We start from the raw sequence: 19,139 nt of genomic DNA, 5'->3' as shown, positions 1-19,139 counted from the left end.
TTAGGCTCTAGAAACTGCCAAACAAAGAATTACAGCTCTGCCTGGAAAGATAGAACAGAAAAGCAGAAGCCAAGACAATAGATGGCCTGTTATCCAAAGCCCATCCAGGATCTCAGCTGCAAGAGAACAATAGCAAAAAGACAGACCCAGAGCTGAGACTCATCAATACTAGAACAACACACAATATTAATGCCAAGTGTCTGGTAGACTTTGGAGCAGACCCCAGCAATTAACTAAGTACTATAGCCAACATGTATTAAAAGACACAACTTTTACTTTTAATGCAAACCTTCCCTGTTTCCAAGAGTTTTTCCAAGTTTCACTTCTATTCAAACCACAACTGCAGCAATATGGTAGCAACAATACAAATTGCATCTAGATTTTGCGAACAAGTTGGAGAATATCAATTTTTCCTTACCAATAGTTGGTTGCCAGCTGGTTGTGGACTAGGCCTTGAGTGTCAAAAGCTATATAAGATAACTTTTCAACATCATACACAATGCACACAAACACACACACAGATAGACTTGGATTACTGGTACAGCATTCAGTATTTTCAAGCACTTTTGGAGCATATGTCTTTCACATGTTCTGTAAAGCCACGGTTATCAAGTTGTTTCCTCTGTAGTCTTCTCATACCTTGTGTCAGACCCTATGACATTAATAGTCCTTTAAAAGCATAGGAGAGATGTGTTCCCTTTGCTCCCTGACAAAATTGAGTAACAGTGGTCAGGACCCATCTTGTCTCTCACTGGCCCTTCCCTCTTTCAAGAGTGCTATTTTAGGTGTGCTGATATAGAGTGTTTCTTGATTCACAGAGACATTATGCTGCTCAAAACGCTTCATGTCATGCTCTTAATCCAAAGGTCTGTAGTGAGCGATTGAGAATGTGCATCTTTTCTTCTCTATTTCCCCACTGTGTCCCAATTCCCAGAGCAGAGATGGATGAGGCAGATGCCATAAAGAGGTGACACAAAAAACGTATCTACCACCAGGTTTGACAATGGGAAATTAATTCAGTCCTATTACCTCACTCTCAAAAGGTTTATATCAAAATGATTTACGAATATTTGTTTTAAATCATGTACTGTGTATTATTCAATTTCCATATAAAGGTGAAATTAAAACTTTAGTTAAGTGGAATACGCTTGAAAAGTGTAAAATAAAGGTTTGTATATTTTTGTTCATTTTTTTAACTCGCACAATAAACCAGACTTGTGTTTGAAAACCTGTTTGCTATCAAAAAAGCACACAATCTCCAGTAAAATAAATAGCAGTGCTTCCCCTCTGCTAATCTACCAAACTATGCGCTGTACATCCCTTCCTCAGGACAGACTCTGAGATGGGTAAGGATTGACCCCTAACAGTTTCCCACAAGGTTAGCATGCCCTCCCTACCATGTTCATCCAGTACCCTCATATATCAGCAGTGACACTGGAAAATTAATGTCACTGAGAGATTTCAGAAAGTATTGCTGGTCAAGGTTAGTTTGACAAGTAAATTATTTTAAGTACTGACAATGATATGTGACATTGCCACAAGTGATACCATAACAAGAAAAGATCAACCAAAGATAACAATGGAAGCACATACTTTGATTTCTCTATAATGAGCTCCAAACTGAGATATGGATAGACAGACAGACAGACTTTATGGCAATCCCTCATCAACATACAATGACACATAACATTTCTTTCCTGAAGAATGCTGTAGAGGCATGAACACAAAAGTAGGTGAATGGGTTAGACAAAGGTGAAAAGGAATAACAATATCCGGTCAAAATGGCAGAGTAAAATAAAGAATACCAGATATAATAAAGAATACTTCTGACTAAAGTCAGAAAACAAACCCAACAAAGACCATGCAGGTGGAAAACCCAGGATCTTCTTCAAAGCAGTGAATAACCTTACTTGTCGTTGCAATTCATACAGCATACTACTTCCTTGATGATGTTTGGCTGAATTTTTTAAGCTCTCTTACTCACAAAATATTCTGCATGGTGCAAAAGGTTAGCTGAATCTGTGTTATTTTGATAAGAATGCCTTTGTTTTCCTAAAATACTATGCCTGTGTCAAAAATCTGTATAAACTCTACATTTGTATATCGGAAAAAGTCCTTAGTAACTCTTCGTTTCTTCACATTTTGCTTCCAAGAAAGCAGTCTTGAGCAACAGTTCTTCAGGCTTCCTGAAGGTCTTTCAAAGGTTTATCTGTAGACATTGCCTACTTTTTCGATCAATTTAGTACTTGGACCTTTATTTTATGTACCAATTTCAGAGAAATATTTCACTTTGTAACTGTCTACAGGAGATGAACAGCAGCTATAAGCCATGTCCCTAAGAAATAGGAAAAAATCCAGCAAAGACACAGGACCTGAGAGATGCATCTGGCCCTTCAGCTGATCCAGCTACTGGTCGCTGAAGCCTCATCAGAAATGGCCTCAGTGGAAGGGTGGCTGTCAAGAAGCCATTCTTCAGGAGGGAAACAGGGAGAAAAGGCTGAGGCATGCCAAATTACACAAGATCGGTGGCAACAGGTCTGATAGAGTAATAAATCAAAATTTAAAATGTTTGATTCAAAGTGGAAATATGTAGAATGGTGGTTGTCTACAGCCATATGTAAAACACAGTGAAGGCTATGTCATGGTTTGCACCTCCAGGCAGCTGTTGTGATTTGGTGCTATATAAATAAAATTCAATTGAATCAAACTGAATGGCTTGGGGCTGCATTTCAGTCAGTGGTGTTGGGAATCTTGTCAAAAATTCCCCAACACCACAGAACACAAAAAAGCACCATCAGATTTTAATTCACCATTTAATACCATCTGAAAACATCTGACTGGCAACAGCTTCATTTTTCAGCATGACATTGATCCCAAACATACTGCTCATGCAGTAAAAGCATACCTGGATAGATAAACACACAATAGAACAGTCAAGGATTGGCCTCTCCAGAGCCGGACCTCAGAATTAGCAGTGTGGGAACAGCTTGACAGAAAATGGAACAAAAGGTAGCTGACATTCAAAGAAGAGCCTTGGAATTTCCTTCAGGAAGCCTGGAGGACTATTTTTCAAAACTGCTTAAACATTAGAAAACTTGCCTAGTCCAGGTTGTGTTAAAAAAACTGTACAACAATACAAACTCTATTTTGCCTTGTTTACGGTATTTTTCATGTATACATATTTCAATAAATTGTTCCAGGTGTTTCTTGTTTTCCAACCAAAATATAAACAAATGAGCGTTGGGTCAAAACTTTAGTACAGTATTGTATACTGTATAAACTCGTCATCTCAAATAAAAATCCTATCAGATATTCAGGATATCTGTAAGTATATGTTAATAGGAAAACAGATGTGTTCATTTTCCTGTCTTTCTATGTATAAATGTGTTTATTGTTTGGGTTTATGTAGCAAGCACTAGTAAAGGGACAACGCAGATTAAAATGTATTAAATTGTTTGGTAAGTTAATATTAACAAGTTTTTATTATCATTACTTGGACTCAGAAATAAGTATACCTTCATCCTTTCAGACTGATTATCACCAGCTATAGATAAATATTCCCCTCTCCTTTAAGTTATATATGTATGTGTTATGTTTGCATTTCTGCACTATGAATGTTTGCATGATCCCAAATTAGATTACAGATTTTTACTTCACCTTTTCACATCTAATCTCCTTTTCTCTCACTCCACCATATTGCAAAAAACACGCAGCCACAGCCTTCTCATAAATTACTGATCTAATATCATCTTTGTATTACATATTGGTATTTGCAGCTAAGATCCTGATATTAGATTTGTCTTATTAGCGTTAACAAATCTAATGGAATGATTTCCCTTTCTCCCTTTCTAATCTTTGTTTCACTGAGATACTTGTAATTTAATAGCATTAACTCTGCTGTCACATTGTTGTATTTCTCCTTCCCAACAACAGGTAGCACCTCATAATGCTCAATATTAAAAAGTAGTTTATGAAACTTTTGTCAGTAGCGTGTCATTTGTTTTAATTGTTAACAGACAATAAAATGAGAATGAATGTTTAGTCATTTGTGATGTTCGAATTTATGCTTACTTGTTATATTTTATGATACAAATTTACATTATTAATTATATATTATCAGTTATAATCAGTGTTGGGCAAGTTACTTTGAAAAAGTAATTAATTATAGTTACTAGTAACTTCTTCAAAAAAGTAACTGAGTTACAAGATTCTAAAAGTAATTAATTACTTGAAAAGTAACTATTGCGTTACTTCAAGAAAAATGTTTAACCCTCTGGGGTCCAGAGTATAATTGGCCATTTTTAGGTACTTTTGATTTGACCTCTATATTTCACCTTTAAAAACTATTTACTTTGCCTTGTTTGGTATCATTCTTTTCAGCACAACCTCACGTGTCTGAATTTACAGTTATGTTTTCACTTTGACATACTGTATTAACACAATTGATCTAAAATCAGGCAAAAAACATAAAATCCGAGTAGAAAGTTATATTTTTGCTGTAACAACCACAAACATGTTTAATGAATCATATTTTATAACTTTAAATGTAAATATAAATTGTCAATTTTAAAATCCTATGCACAGGTTTTGCAAACAACAAAGTTGTTTGCAGCCATTTACCTTATCCCTTTTTAATAACCATTTCAAACTATTTACAGAACAATCAGCTGTTCTGCATTCAATAAGATGCCACACAAACTATTTGTGCCACTCCAAAAAATAATTTCTGTCCACTATAAAGGAGAACATCACAGCCTGATGCCTGCAAGTCTGACAGCAGCAGGTGTATCACTCCTGTTTCTACCTGGAGACAGCAGTCGCCTCATTGTTCTGACACACAACACAAAACTATCCACAACACTACACACTAACTACACAAGACAACACATTAACTACACACTCCAAACACGCTAAACTCACAAATCTCTCACATCTCCAAATTCACTCTCTCTCTTTTTCTGCTGTCTCTCTCTCTCTCTCTCTCTCTCTCTCGCCGTCACTCCTGAAACTTCCCCCTCTCCCTAAACAATGTCATGTTGCTATATAATTTTTTGATTGGTCGACATGGTGCATTTTTCCACCAACAGGAACGGGCTGTTTTTTGGTTCATTTGTTTTTTTAATTTTTTGCTCATAAGCAGAGAGTGTCTGCTAGCCCTGTCCATAGACAGTAAAAGTGATGAAACGATTGAGGAAAAAACGCCGCGTATATATTGTTTATCATGACTCTGGTTTTACGTGGCCTCTCAACACAATTTAAAAACTGGTATATATCACCTTGTTGCTTTGTCATCTTGAAGTGGTCATGTGATTGGCTTACCACGACTACTTTATTCTTCCTCAGTCAAACAGAAGCACTCATGCGATTGTTTTGCCCCCTAGCTCGAGGTGTTGTGCCAAAAAGTAATTGTCTGCCAGAAAGTGATAACTGCCCACGGGAGCGCGCGCAGCTGCTTAAAGCTGTAGCGTCCAGATTACTTACAGCTACTTCCGTGCAACTGATATAAGATGCGGTATGCTGAAGACAGCTTCAACCGTCTGCTTGTTGAAAAATAGTAACGGACCGCGTTTTCTTGTTAGTAACTGTAACCGCGTTGTAATGATAGAAATAGTAATTAGTTAGATTACTCGTTACTGAAAAAAAGTAACGTCGTTAGTAACGCCGTTACTTGTAACGCCATTATTCCCATCACTGGTTACAATGTATCAGGTATTGCTTCATAATCCTGATAAGCGACAGTAACAATTACCTGAAGTATATTTTTTGTCAATTTTATGCATTTCACTGTTATTAAGGCTTCCTAATGAAGATTTACATGGCATGACAAAGAACAAAAGTGAAGTCTGAATGCACTAGATAATCTTAAGCCATGCAGGGTTAAAAACCATTAACCATGATCTTTTCCTTAACCTAACCAAACAACTAAACTAAAGAAAAGCAAAAGTGAATCCTGTATATAAAAAAGAAATACAATAGTAGTGGAAAAAGCCGTTCCAGGTTTATTCAGGTTCACAGTCCAGCCACCCGCTCATATGCTTTTAAACAATTGTAAACTTTAACTTAATATCAGCTGAAATAATGTTTATAGGATTTGTTAACCTTTCGCAAACTATTAACTGTTAACCTTAATTTATCAGTTACATATTGATGATGGGTATTATCAAGGTTTACCTTCGTTACGCTGAATCATAGTTTGGTAAGGTTAAAAACATTCTGGGTTAAAAGCAAGCCTGTACAAATACAATTCTTTCTTCAGTAAAATATCTCGGAGGTTGATGAACACTACTCTCAAAGTAGAATAATGCAAAATAGCAAGTGGATCCTTCTCACTAGGGGTCTGATATACAGTATGAACTGGAGAGGGGCCAAATGATCTCTCACAAGGGATGTGTGTTGCTGTCATTTCGAATCCCGATGCACCAGTTTTTCATTTCTGGAACCAAGCAATATAGTTTTTTTTTCACATCTTCATCAACTCACAGCCTCACTGACATGAAGATGCGTTGGAACACATCTTAAACACACAGGCCTTCAACTTTGCCTCAGTCTCTTCATTGACTATCTGTTATAGTTTGACTGGAAAAAATGGAAGGACTGGAGTCCTTGTTGGTAATATCTTAACGGAAAGGAAAATCTTAATGTTGTACATATATATGTACTGCAAATGCACACGGTTATAATAAAACCAAATAATTCCTTCATCTGATGCAAAGTTGTCTTACACAAGCAAGCAAATAAACATGCAGCTCTTATTTCCAGTGCCATCAGGCACTCTTGATGCATACTCCATGGACGGGGAAGCGCATACTGCAGCTCTTTGATAACACTTCAGAACAAACCTTTGCCAACTCTCACGCACAAATGTGGGTGTGCTCTTTTTCTGTCAGTGACAGTTGACAGCGGCTCATTTTCAGACCACTTAAATGAATATTTTACGGATTCTGTTTCCATTTATGTGGTGACATCCCCTACACATAACAGTTTTGGGGGTGTTTCATGTGGAAGCCAGGAACTTTGCATATTTTGCATAGTGTTTTCTGATATTTGCTAGAGTGGATGGTTGAAAATTCCTGGCATTTCATGCAGCGCTGACACAATGGCACATCCGCAGCAAGGCTCTTAAGCTGCAACTGCAGTAGGTGGTGACAGATGTGTGCAATGACCTATCAAGAAAACTCCCACAGCTATTTTTTCCCCCCCTTTTAGATTGCAAAGTGAAATACAAGAGTGAGGTAGAGTGTTTTCGGCATGTGCAAGCCTCAGCACTAAGTTGACTTGATGGACAGAAACAACAGAACCATAAGTTAAAATGTATAATGGATGTCATCCTCACTGTGCACGCTTCAAGGAGCACCAAATAAAACAGAACCCATACATCAATCCAAAAGGGAAATTTCCCTGAACGATGTCACTCCTCTGCAAGATACATTTTAATATCTTCTTTTACTTTTAAAAAAGCAGATATCCCAAAAATATTAAGACCAGAAACAGCACATTAGGCTTGTCCGAGTAAATTCATAGCTAATTTTGAACAGAACATTGAATTACGTTTTTTTTTTTTACCCACCTCTCCCTAGGCATCTGGTGGTTGGGATTGTGGTGACAGCGGATACTGAGGCTGAAGAGCTTGCGGGCGGTGCGCTGGATCTTCAGTCGCTGCACCTCCAGGGAGCTCTGAAGAAGCCTGTAGCGGGCCTGCAAATCCCAGTCGCTGCCCCAGAGAAGATGCACACTGCTGATGGGGAGGAAATGAGTGGAGGGCAGCCTCTTCAGAAATGACTTGAACTCATCTAGGTGACAGAGAGGGAACCGTTAAAAGAGCAAAAATAAACAAAAAAACAGCTGGAGACAACTGTTGTTGTAATATTTGCAACAAAGTACGTTTTATAAGTTATAGTTTCCAAGTTTATATCTTCAAACGTGAGCTTTGACATGGTTTTTTTCATGTCTGTACTGTGCTTTTTGTACTTCGACTGCTGTGAGTATCTGAAGAGAAATGAGACTCTCAGCGCAGTAAACACCCTCTCACTCTGTGCTCCCCGACACCTTTTCAAGATTGCTGCCTCAACAAATTTGTTCCAACCAGTGGTGATGATTGTCCTTGTGTCCCTCTTTCTGCCTCTAAAAATTCTTGTTTGTCTCCTCCATAGACAACTGCTGTTTTCAATGATAGCTTCAATTTTTGGCAACAATGAGCATGAAGATGCTTGAAAAATACAAATGGACAAAAATACACATGGACAAAAAGGCTTTTATTTGGCGTGCTAATCAACTGAGTCGGTTAATTCAGATTAACTCATTGTTCATCCATCCTTAATACTAAGCTCATTAATTAAACATTTTAATTCCTACAGTTTAAACTGAATACAGTTCAAAAGTAGACGAACAACAAGAGCAATAATTTTGCATTTATAGTGTTTGTTATAAATGCAAAAAGTTTGTTAAAGCTATAAACTTGATGCAATAGTCTACCATGAAAAGTATGACATAAATATTATTGGACACAGTTAAAAACTGCTCCACTCTGTTCGTGAACAACAAATCCCATATTCAAGAGATGCAGTTGTACAGCCGAACCCTCCTGCAGTCCTCCTCAAGACAGTTTAACAGAATTAACCACAGTTGAGAACCCCTTTTCAACCATTGCTGTGAAATGTCAGAATTTCCTCCACCCTCCGCACAGGCATATCAGAGCTCCTTTCCTCTTCTTCTTCAAAGAAGCCAGATTTCTTCTCCTCCCCTGTTTTGAACTTGCCATATCCCTCCACCCAGCTTTCAGAAATGTCAGGTACCTCCCTTTTCCTAGAAAAGCCGGGTGTCTCCAGCACTCAGTATTCAGATATATCTGATTCTCCCACCAAAAAACATCGCTTTTATTGAGTCACTCCCAATGCCAGTTTAATAGTTGCCAAGTCCTTTTATACAGGCTTCAAAGCCGTCAAGGACTCCTTCCTTGAAAGTGCTTCCACATAGTCCTTATCTTAAGCCATCCAGCACACCTTATCTAGAGATTAAAGCTCTCACAATGTAACCATACTTCACCCATTGTGCCATTACATTTCACTTTGTTGTTTTGTATCACATGTATTTTTCACCAGATTGTACGGATATCCTATGCCATTTGTATAAAAAAGTGAAAATAAAAAATAAAAATCTGAGACAATCAAAGAAAATCAATTGATGTGGCATTAGATAAACTAAACTATGTAGCAGCAGCTTGTAGATTTTAAAAAATGACCTTAAATTATAGTCAGATGTAGCACTTTATGGTACTGTAAAAAAGTATTTCCCCTCTTGTTGATTTTGTAGTTTTAATATATTTGTCACACTTAACTGTTTCAGATCACTGGGTAAGTTTAATTATTATACACAGATAACCCAACTAAATTAAAATGTTTTTAATTCATGATTTTCATTTATCAAAAGGACCTAACAAGCCCTACATAAAAAAACAACAACAAAAAAAAAAACAAATGTCCCCCTTTCTAGCCAGATTCAGACCTGATTACTACCAGCACGTTGAATCAAAGAGTCAAATATAACCTGCCAGACAAAGTGAAGTAGATTTAAATGTCTCAAGAAGCAACACATCATGCCACAATTTAAAGAAACAGCTGAGAAGCAAAGTCATTGACATTGACATCTAACAATTTGAAAAGGGCTACAAGTCATTTCTAAGGTTTTTGGACTCAAGCAAACCATGATGACAGCCATTATCCACAAATGAAGAAAACAGTGGTGAAGCTTCCGAAGAGCAGCTGGCCTACTGAAAATATTCCAAGACTACATCAACAACTCATCCAGGAGGTCTTAACAGAAGCCAAAACAACAACTAAAGAACTGCAGGGCTCTCTTGCCTCAGTTAAGGTCAGTGTTCATGATTCAACAAGAAAGATAAGAAAGAGACTGCGGAAAAATGGCATCCATGGGAGAACTCCAAGGTGAAAACCAGAAGACAAAGGCTCATGTCACATTTGCCAAAAACTCATCTTTAGGATCCCCAAGGGTTTTCGGAAAACATACTTAATTTTGTAAAAAATCATTTTGCATTTACTTGGGTTGTCTTTGTGTATGTTAACATTTGTTTTGGATCCCACAGGACAAAGTTTACTTCACACTAAAATTGCACTTTGCAATAACTTGCGTATTGGCCCATTGCCTTCGTTTTATCTTCAGCCACAATAATGTCTGCATAGCCTATTTCATAAGGAACAGGTGTAACTTCGGGAATCACTGTAGCTAAATAAGTAGATAAACCAGTTTGGTCAGTGCTCTCACTCAGTGCTGAGGCAGTATATACCCAGATAAACTACCTACATACTAACCACATACAGGCATTGTTTGATAGCCTGACTGTTGTTTTATGTCTGAAAAAAAAAACTATTGTAAAATCCAAGCATGTATTGCATAATTATGTTTTTCTTGACTAAGTTTAATGAGAGAAATTCACTGAATACATTCAACTACAAATGTAGCTGAGTCTGAGCAATATCAACAAAGCAACAGTCACAGCTTCAATGAGCATAAGCAGAGCAGCTGCACCTTTTCTCACAGCCAGTAATGTTATACTGCCACAGCTCTGTCTTTTGAAAGGAATGCTAAGCAATAAATGAATCATGTAGTGTCACATCAGCTCTCTTTTCTATAGTACCTACAGAACATTTCCACAAACCAATGTTGGTGTACCATTTAGTTTAAGCAGCAGAATACTCCAGTGCTGCAAATATTAGCAGGCACTGAATGTGCCCTGTCATTACATTTACACATGCTGAATTATACAGATTGTCTATATCGTATGTCAATCTGATGCTTTGAGGTTTTTGAACCTGTTCTCAAGCATTTATTTTTCAAATGTTTAGCAGAGGCCGCACAACTCTTTGTGCTTTGGTCTGAAAAGAAGTTATGTTCTTTTATTTGGCTTCTTCCAGTGTTCTTTCTTTTCAAGTACTTCTTTGAAGATGTACTGCACTCAGTGACCTTCATGACTAACATTAACTTACCCCTATGGTGCATAAATATATTTATCTGTTGCTGGCAGGTTGTATCAAGACACTTTTATTTCATATTAATAATAGATATACGTGGTGCCTTGCTATAAAACAATAAGGCACAATATGTGTTTTTTCTCTGCTGTGTCCAAAATTCTACTGTCGCCTTTGTGCCTGCATTTGCACTCACTTCTACAGACACCTTTACATTGTGTAATTAGCATCTGGTTACGTGATCATTTTGCTATTTACTGTCATTAAAAAAAAGAAGTCACAGTCCCATGTGAGTGTTTTTCTGATCTCCTCCTAAATGTATGGATTTAGTTGAGGATGAAGACTGATCATCAAGATTGCCAAGGCTACTGACCCTTTGCAGCGGCATAATATAAATGTATGCTAGTTTTAAAGGTGCTCATTATTTTTCATTAATATGGGTTTGGGGGGGGGGGGGGGGTTGGAAAAAACACAGAGCTGCCTCAGCTCAAATTTTGATAAGCACTTCAGAATTAAAGGGGCTAAATGTATGACAGTTTGTCTCTCATAGAAAATTTTAAAACTGAACAAAACAAAAAAGAATAAATTTTAAAAAGATTAATTTTTAAATGCATGGACATGAGATCTGATGATTGTTATCATATTTAGAAGGATATTCAAGCTTACCAGAGCTTTCAAAGTCTTTGTAGGAGGCTGCCCATGACTCATACATCCCCAGCAGGGTGTTCTCCATGATCTGGATGTCGGTTATAGGACAGTTGCATTGGGGATACTCCTCGGCACACTGACAGATGCATTGGTTGTTATGGCACACATATTCCCCCTCTCCATTGCACATAATGTAGCTCAGAGCTGACTGGACAAATTTCTCTTGCAGGTATTCTGGGAAAATAACCTGCAGGCCTGAAAAACAGATAAATGTGAAACAGTGGTTTTTTTAAAAAACACAATGGGATAATAAATAAAATACAGAAGAAAATATAATAGAAGAAACCATCTTGAAAAAGACAATATCTAAAAATATGCTGAAAAATATGAGGTAAATGTTGTCTGTCATGCTGCTGTATCTTGAGATGTATACGGCATCTCTCCACAGACCAAGTTACCAGAAAAGAGGGAAAAAGCAATGAAATGACTGACTGCTCTACTAAGATTGCTTTGTGTCATAAGTACTCATTTATTTTTTCTAAAGGATGTGCTCCAGCAATCTTCTCTGTTCAGCTAGAACTGCTTGTTCTATGGTGGGTCGCTCATGATGACAATGTATAAATCCTTGATTTATGCCTGCTCTTGTGTGTCATATTGGTTCGCATATAGCAGTGAATCTATCTCCCACAGCATTCGTTTTCTAGCATGCATGCATGTACTTTACTGTGTCTTATCATTCATACTTGCTTGTGGTTTGCATACCCAAACTATGCAGCATTCTGCTAATTATAGAGAAATCTCAATAGCTGAATGCGTGTTCTTCAGCCCAATTTAGAGCTGAAGCTGAACCTCTTCAGCCTTCACTATCACTGACAAGGTATTTATAATTTCTAGACTCCAAGCCAATCCATATCTCACCCTGGGGATCTCACACAACTGAAGCCTGGACAACTAACAGTACAGGCTTTCTCTTCAGTCCAAGCCTGGGGAAAATAAATCCCTAGCTCTACAAGCCACTGGATTGGAAAAGAACTAAATAGATTTTTTTTCCTTCTTGTATGAAACAGAATCTTGGCGAGGCCATATTTTCTTAATGGCTTTTACTTGAGCACAAACAGCGCTTCAGCAGAAAATATGCAACCAGGAACCTGAACAAAACATGTTATTGAATGATGAATGATTGCATTATTTTTGCCACACGCATATTATTTTCACCTTTCGGTGAAAACTGAAATCCATTTATGCAAAGTCAACATAATGTTGCTAAAATGAAAGGGAAAGTAAGCATATAATTTCATACTGTGCTCATGAATCATTTTCAATATGTTGTCAGGGTGTCAAACAGTGTCCCTTATTATGTACGCACATGCAGCAATTAATCCTCCTTATTTCTACCTGCAACATACTCTACAATAAACGTATAACTGTGTGCAATTGAGAAACAGATTAAGGCCTTAATAAGTGGGATCTAAAACATAAGCTGATTTCAGGTAAAAGAATTAAAACTAATGCACGCTGTGTTTAGTTATTTCAATCTGCAGTGTTTTATAATTCGTATAAAGGTTGATATTCAGGGATATTTTTGTTTAGAAACATGATGCGAATGCAGTTAAATAAGATTATGTTACTTTAGATCAAATTTCAGGCTTCTGCAAGTAGTTTTACCTTTTGCAACAATTTAATTATTCGCATATTCTTTGTCCTAGAGTCTGTACTTGTAATATGTACCTATTTAATAATAAGTGCCTTTCTCCTGCACAGCTCATCAGAACCACTGCCTATCAGGGAAGAGGAGAACAGAAGGAAGAAGGGATGGTGGGAGTAAAGAGGATGAATAGATCATGTCTGACCACAAAAGAGCTGGGTTGCACAGGGCTTTTTCTCCATCAGGCCTGTCTGGATCCAATATTCATTTAGCTTGATGTATTCCTGGGCTTGAAACTTTAATGTGATTTGTGGGAAAATCCAGATGGCAAGTTCACGGATCAACGCTGCTCACTGACAGTGCTGGTGCCAGCGGCCGGGTGCACAATAACACCGAGTGCCTCAGCCCTCCCCCCTTCCCTCGTCTGTCTAACCATACCTCATACCTCAATCTCTGCATCAACATGTACATATTTTCTTTTTCCGATATCACTCTTGCAACAGGACAATTGCAGCAGGAACTATTTGTCTTACAGTTTCTTGTTTTCCAGTCTCTTCTTTCACTGTTTATGTCCCGTTCTCTCTGCCTCCCACAGATCTCCACTGTCTTACTTCATTACACTCACTCCTACTGGCCACACACATGCACATACCCTTTGACTCTTCTCCATCATCCTTTGGCTCGCATTCACTCCATCAATCACTCTCCTCATTCCCGTTTCTTCACCTCGTCTGCTCTCCTCTACATTCTCGCACTGAGCATACACTCAAGAATTGGAAATGTGGTGTCTTGTCCTTCTACTCATGTGCAGAATGATGTCATGAACAGAAAGTAAATCCATCAGCGTTTGTTAGTGCATTGCAGAATGAGAGAGAGAATTAAGACCCGCAGGCCAAAAATGAAATGAGAAACTAATCAGAGTAAAAACATTTATCTTTGTGACTTACTCGGCTTTGCTGTGTTAGTGCAACAACACGTGAATACACTCAAAATGAATGAGGTTTAAACCTTCTCTCTATGTGGCTCTGAGGCAGGTGCATGTCAAGGAAAACACTACATACTGGAGCTATACTTACCATGATTAAGGAGGAGATGCTGAAATGAAACTGTACTGTATTGGAATTCCTGTGCAGCTCTTTGATAACCCCCAACTTCATGCTCTGTCAGTGCAAATAATTCCCTGCAACCTATGTGCCTGGCTTGCTCTAAATAAATAAATAGCACCTCAAAATGGCAGTTAATCTCATTGCATACATCCGAGGCTGATATATTTTCTTCACGTAGTTTGGAAGATATAGGCCCGCTACCATTCCATGAATGCTAAAATCTGAGACTCTGCAAGTGTGACTTCGCCTTTTCATTGTGTCTTTTTCGAGAGTGCTCTATTTTTACATGGTGATAGATAGGGTGTGTAGGCCGCAACTGAGGCTTGTAACTGCTTTGGCAAGCAGTTGCCTGCTTATTGGAAAGCCACGCTCCGCCTCATAAGTTACAGTTTCATTAAAGATTAATTGACCATTGTGTGGCCACAATTTCACAAAATAATCATTACTTAATCCACTGGTGCAATAAAGTGCATTACTTCAATGGAGGCATTAAATTACCATTGGAGGTTATCGGTACAGCCATGATACAAAACCAAAGACCTCTGAACTGGATAAGAGTCTGTTTCTCCTCAGTATAGGCCTACCCAGCCATTCTTGCTGATCCTATATACTTAATACACCATATGAGATTTGCTGCGTTTGCCTATTTCTTAGCAAGCTATGAGGTAAAGGTGCAGCTGAAGTAGCTATTTATCCACTTTTCATTTCTTTGCATAAAGCGCTTTAGGTCTCTGCCTCTGTGTGTGTAGGTGTATGTGTGTGCTGGGCCTGACAGAGGATAACATGTTCCACTGGAGCTATTCTAAGCTCTCAGAATATGTTAGCATTTTTTAAAGTTCTGAATGAGGTGTACTTAGCATTCAAATGGATAATGTGTTGGTGTATCTTTGGTGAGTAGATTATCACAGATTATCGTAAGTGTTCTAAGCATTTTAGAAGGAAGCAGCTTGAGATGTCAAAATTTAGCGTTACAGTACGTTTTAAAAAAAAATGTTGTGGAAAATAATTGTTTGTGACAGTTTAATTAGTATTTACACATTTGAAATGTTTTTCCTCCCTTTCCTCCCCAGAAGTATACAATAAAATGTGTATATTTGAAATAGCAAAAAAAGATATTTCATGAAATGACAACATATCTTATGATGTACTGAGATGCAAGAGCCTGCAAATCCATGATATGTGTCCGTGAAAAGACCAAACATATGTCCCACATAATATCTCTATATAAGTTTAGCTTTGATGAAAAGCCACCTATTTAATTTTAACACAAAAAGCAGGCAAGGACGCAGGTGCAGCAATCATTGTAAAAGCATAAATTACTTATAAAAATGGTCTTGGCCTTCAGAGCTCGCTGTCCCTGCTATCTGAAAAAAGAGGAATTGCTGAAATTGCATGCTGAAGCAGTTGCTGAATTGAGCAGGGCAGGCGGTCTAGAGAGGTGGATGAGCTCGACATGATGCTGAATTATTGTCAGTTGTGCTGCACACAGAACACAGATATACATGATGGGTCAGAGTAAAAAGTAATTTGGTGATTGCTTTTCTCTGCCCACCTTTGACTTTGTAAACCATCACAACAGGACAATGCAGACTTGTAGTGTTTCTTTTTTTTTTTCACTTTAACACTTTAACAGTGTTCATCCATTTAAGTAGAATTTAGAAATGATTTTTAGTCCTAATACAAAATCGGCTTCAGCAAGTAATTAGATAGGTGGTTGCTGTTGGCTGCATGTGCACTTCAGCTGCGCTGTTCAAGCTGTTCTGTCATGTGCTGCCTTGTATCCCTGCACAGCAGTTGTAGTAGTAGGCTTCGGCTGGTGAGATATTGTATTAGTCACACAATCGTGCGCATGCACACAGAGAAACGCATACGCCCATGTACATGCGCACGTGCACACCCTTTGCAGCCTCTTGCAGAAATCACATGTTTTACAAGAACCCCAGAGAGGAGGGGGGGCAGACATATGACAAGCTCTGACATTCCCATTTCAGTTATAAAACATGCAACTGCCCTCAAAGTGTCACGGTGGGCTGTGTACACACATCAGATCAAAAGTCCAAATTTTACATCAAACGTCCCTAAACGCAGACATATTGTTCATCTATTTGTATTGAGAAATGCCTTTTTGCTTTACATTCTTCTTATTATAAATAAACCTGCTGAATTCTAGACAATCTACTGTACAATAACTTAAATGAGCCATGTGTTTTCAGGGCTGTATTTTAATTATTTCAAGACAGCTTTCAAGACAGCCGAGATAATATCAGGAAAATTACAGTTATATGTACTCCTAATAGTCTAACAGCATTAACACAAATGGACATTGCAGTTTCTGACTTCATAGGAAATCATTTAAAGTGTTCCTCATTATTATAAAGTAACTACTTTTCTGTAAATGCACATCAACATTTCTTTCCATTTGAGCAAATACAAAAAGTGTTTGCAAAAGCACTTCCCGTGCTGCATGGGTCTTTCCAAATGCAATAATAAATAAATAAATGAATAAATATATACATAAAATTCTAACTGAACTGATGAGAAAAATTCTTTTTAAAAGAATGACTGTGTGGAAAACCACAGCATTTTCAAAAGCGGCAGCTAGCAAGACTAAGCAGAAAAGAAAAAGAGATTTATGATCATGCTAGCCCAAATCGAAACTTTCTCCTGAATGGCCACTTCCAATTGAAAGCTGACCTCCAGGTCAACATGGAAAGATTTCATCAGGTTTGGGGTTTTAGCATGTTAGAGAGAAGTGAAAAACGTGTCCGCAGCCATCCACTTTTAAAATGATCCTATGTTATAGCTTGTCTTGCCAAGAAGCATGTGTGTTTTGACAAAGGAGAGAGTTGCCTCAGGAAAAATGCATGGGTCCTTCTGAGAGGCAATTCAACAGACATTCGTGACAAACCATGGGGTATAGCCAAAGTTACCCTGTAATTTCTAAACGTCGTCAAATAATTTTAGTTTTGCAGGACCCAGCGAGAAACAGATGAATGTAGCAGGACTACTATCTCTGTGCGTACAGAAAAAGAAGCAGAGCAAAGAGAGAGAGGCTGACTGAGTTGGGGGGGAAGATGATGAAAACGCCTCTGTAGATTTATTGTTGTGCTCCTCTCTCTTTATGATTTACATCAGATATTTTTCTTTAGTAAATTATTCACTGGTAACCAGAACAGTGTGTTTACTAATACACTTATAGTCCCCAAATCAATTTCTCAACAAGTCCATCATCATAGAAACTTAATTGATTTGTATGCTTGTTTGTCTTTCCCCGTTTGCAGCATTTTCACTTGAAAAGAGGGACAGGCATCGAGCGACAGAGCAATGAGTATCTAATTCATCACTCGGTGCACGACTTGCCTACAGGGCCAGTTTAATTTATTTTCACTTCACCACTTTGAAAACTGTTGGCTCAGGCTATTCTAACATATTCATAAATCTTCCAAGATAGGCTCATGGCTCTTCCAATTTAGGCTCTTGAGGAAACCGGAGAAAGAGAAAAGCATGCAGTGGGGACTGAAAGAAGCAAATTAGTTTGCTTTTGTTTTGGTGCTAATTTATGACAGCCATACTGGAGGTGATTGGATCCTTGCAGGGTAATGGGTTGTGGAGGTTGCTGGGCCTTTTATCGTTCGTTGATGCAGTTAATATACGTTACCAATTTGCAATTTTCAGCCCCAGTACATGTTTTGTCGCTCTGTGTAGGATATCACATTGCACAAACAATATTCTATGACTTTGCCCTAATGCATTTAAAGCTCCTACTGGTTTGCCACTTAAAAATACATTTTCTCAATTAATAAACTATAAATACTATCAGGTGGCAGGGAATAGATTTGTTATTCCTGTCTCGCTACCTGAAACACACTCTGCAAGAGTTTAAGAAAACCATTCAAATCTAGACTATTTACCTACCATGTGTTAATCCCCTCTTTCATTTAATTCTCATTCCTCAGTAAGCTATTTTTACTTCTAGGTCCCAGAGGAGGCTGAAAGTGAGAATTCAGCCAAAACCAATATCATCAGGTTTTTAAGCGTTAGCCTTAAGAGAGGACGAACAAATAAAAAACAAATTGATGAGGAAGAATAAAAGCATATTTAACTCCCAGCTGTAGTAAAACTAAATAGTGTGCATCTTTCAGTCAGATCTAAAATAAAAATAAAAAAAACAAGCCAATTCCTAAAAAGTGTATGTTCCAATCATTCAAAAGATTCATTAAAGGTGAAAGCCTTTGTAGGTTTTATGTTATAATATTATTATTAATTATAATTGATTAGGTTGTAACAAAAAATACAACTGTATCATGCCAAATATTATCACTGTCTGCAACTTAATACCATAATTTATGTTGAATCTATGATTTCATCATGGGTGTCTAGAAAAAACACTTTTTTTTATAACTCGTCCTCCAAGGCCAGTAAAATACTCTATATAGCATGCACTCAGATGCCAAACCAGGCAAAATGTAATACTGAAACCTTCACAGTGATATTACATTTAAGCAATGGGAGGGTACATATTTAACAGATAAAAGCTTTGCTAAGTCATGCATGAATTTTAATTCTGGTGATTGCTGAAAAGGAAAGTGAGAAAATAAGGAGAGTGAGTACAAGAGTTATTTGAAAAATATTGTACAAAGCAAAACTGTGGGAGAAAACTGAGTTTAGGCTTTGATAGGTAGCTGCCTTGATGTGAGATTACACTACAACATTCTAATCTAAATTTAAGTTAAAGCAAAGGGAATATCCAGGGAGTGT

General features: G+C 37.7%; 1 protein-coding gene across 1 annotated transcript in view; it reads right to left on the bottom strand.

The window, feature by feature from the left end:
• Positions 1 to 1,463: 1,463 nt before the first annotated feature.
• The window catches only part of brinp1 (bone morphogenetic protein/retinoic acid inducible neural-specific 1), a 102,823-nt gene continuing 85,147 nt past the window's right edge, over positions 1,464 to 19,139 (bottom strand). Inside the window, exons 6-8 of the mRNA XM_039999951.1 lie at positions 11,649 to 11,885; positions 7,568 to 7,790; positions 1,464 to 2,470 (exon numbers count right to left, since the gene is read on the bottom strand). Of these exons, the coding sequence (XP_039855885.1) occupies positions 2,458 to 2,470; positions 7,568 to 7,790; positions 11,649 to 11,885 (473 nt within the window). The 3' untranslated portion in view covers positions 1,464 to 2,457. The remainder of the gene's footprint in view (positions 2,471 to 7,567; positions 7,791 to 11,648; positions 11,886 to 19,139) is intronic.

The sequence above is a fragment of the Simochromis diagramma genome, unplaced genomic scaffold (assembly GCF_900408965.1).
Source record: "Simochromis diagramma unplaced genomic scaffold, fSimDia1.1 OVJJ01000596.1, whole genome shotgun sequence".
Taxonomy (NCBI): Eukaryota; Metazoa; Chordata; class Actinopteri; order Cichliformes; family Cichlidae; genus Simochromis; species Simochromis diagramma.
Note: the sequence above shows the minus strand (reverse complement) of the source record. Positions and strands in the feature narration are given on the sequence as shown.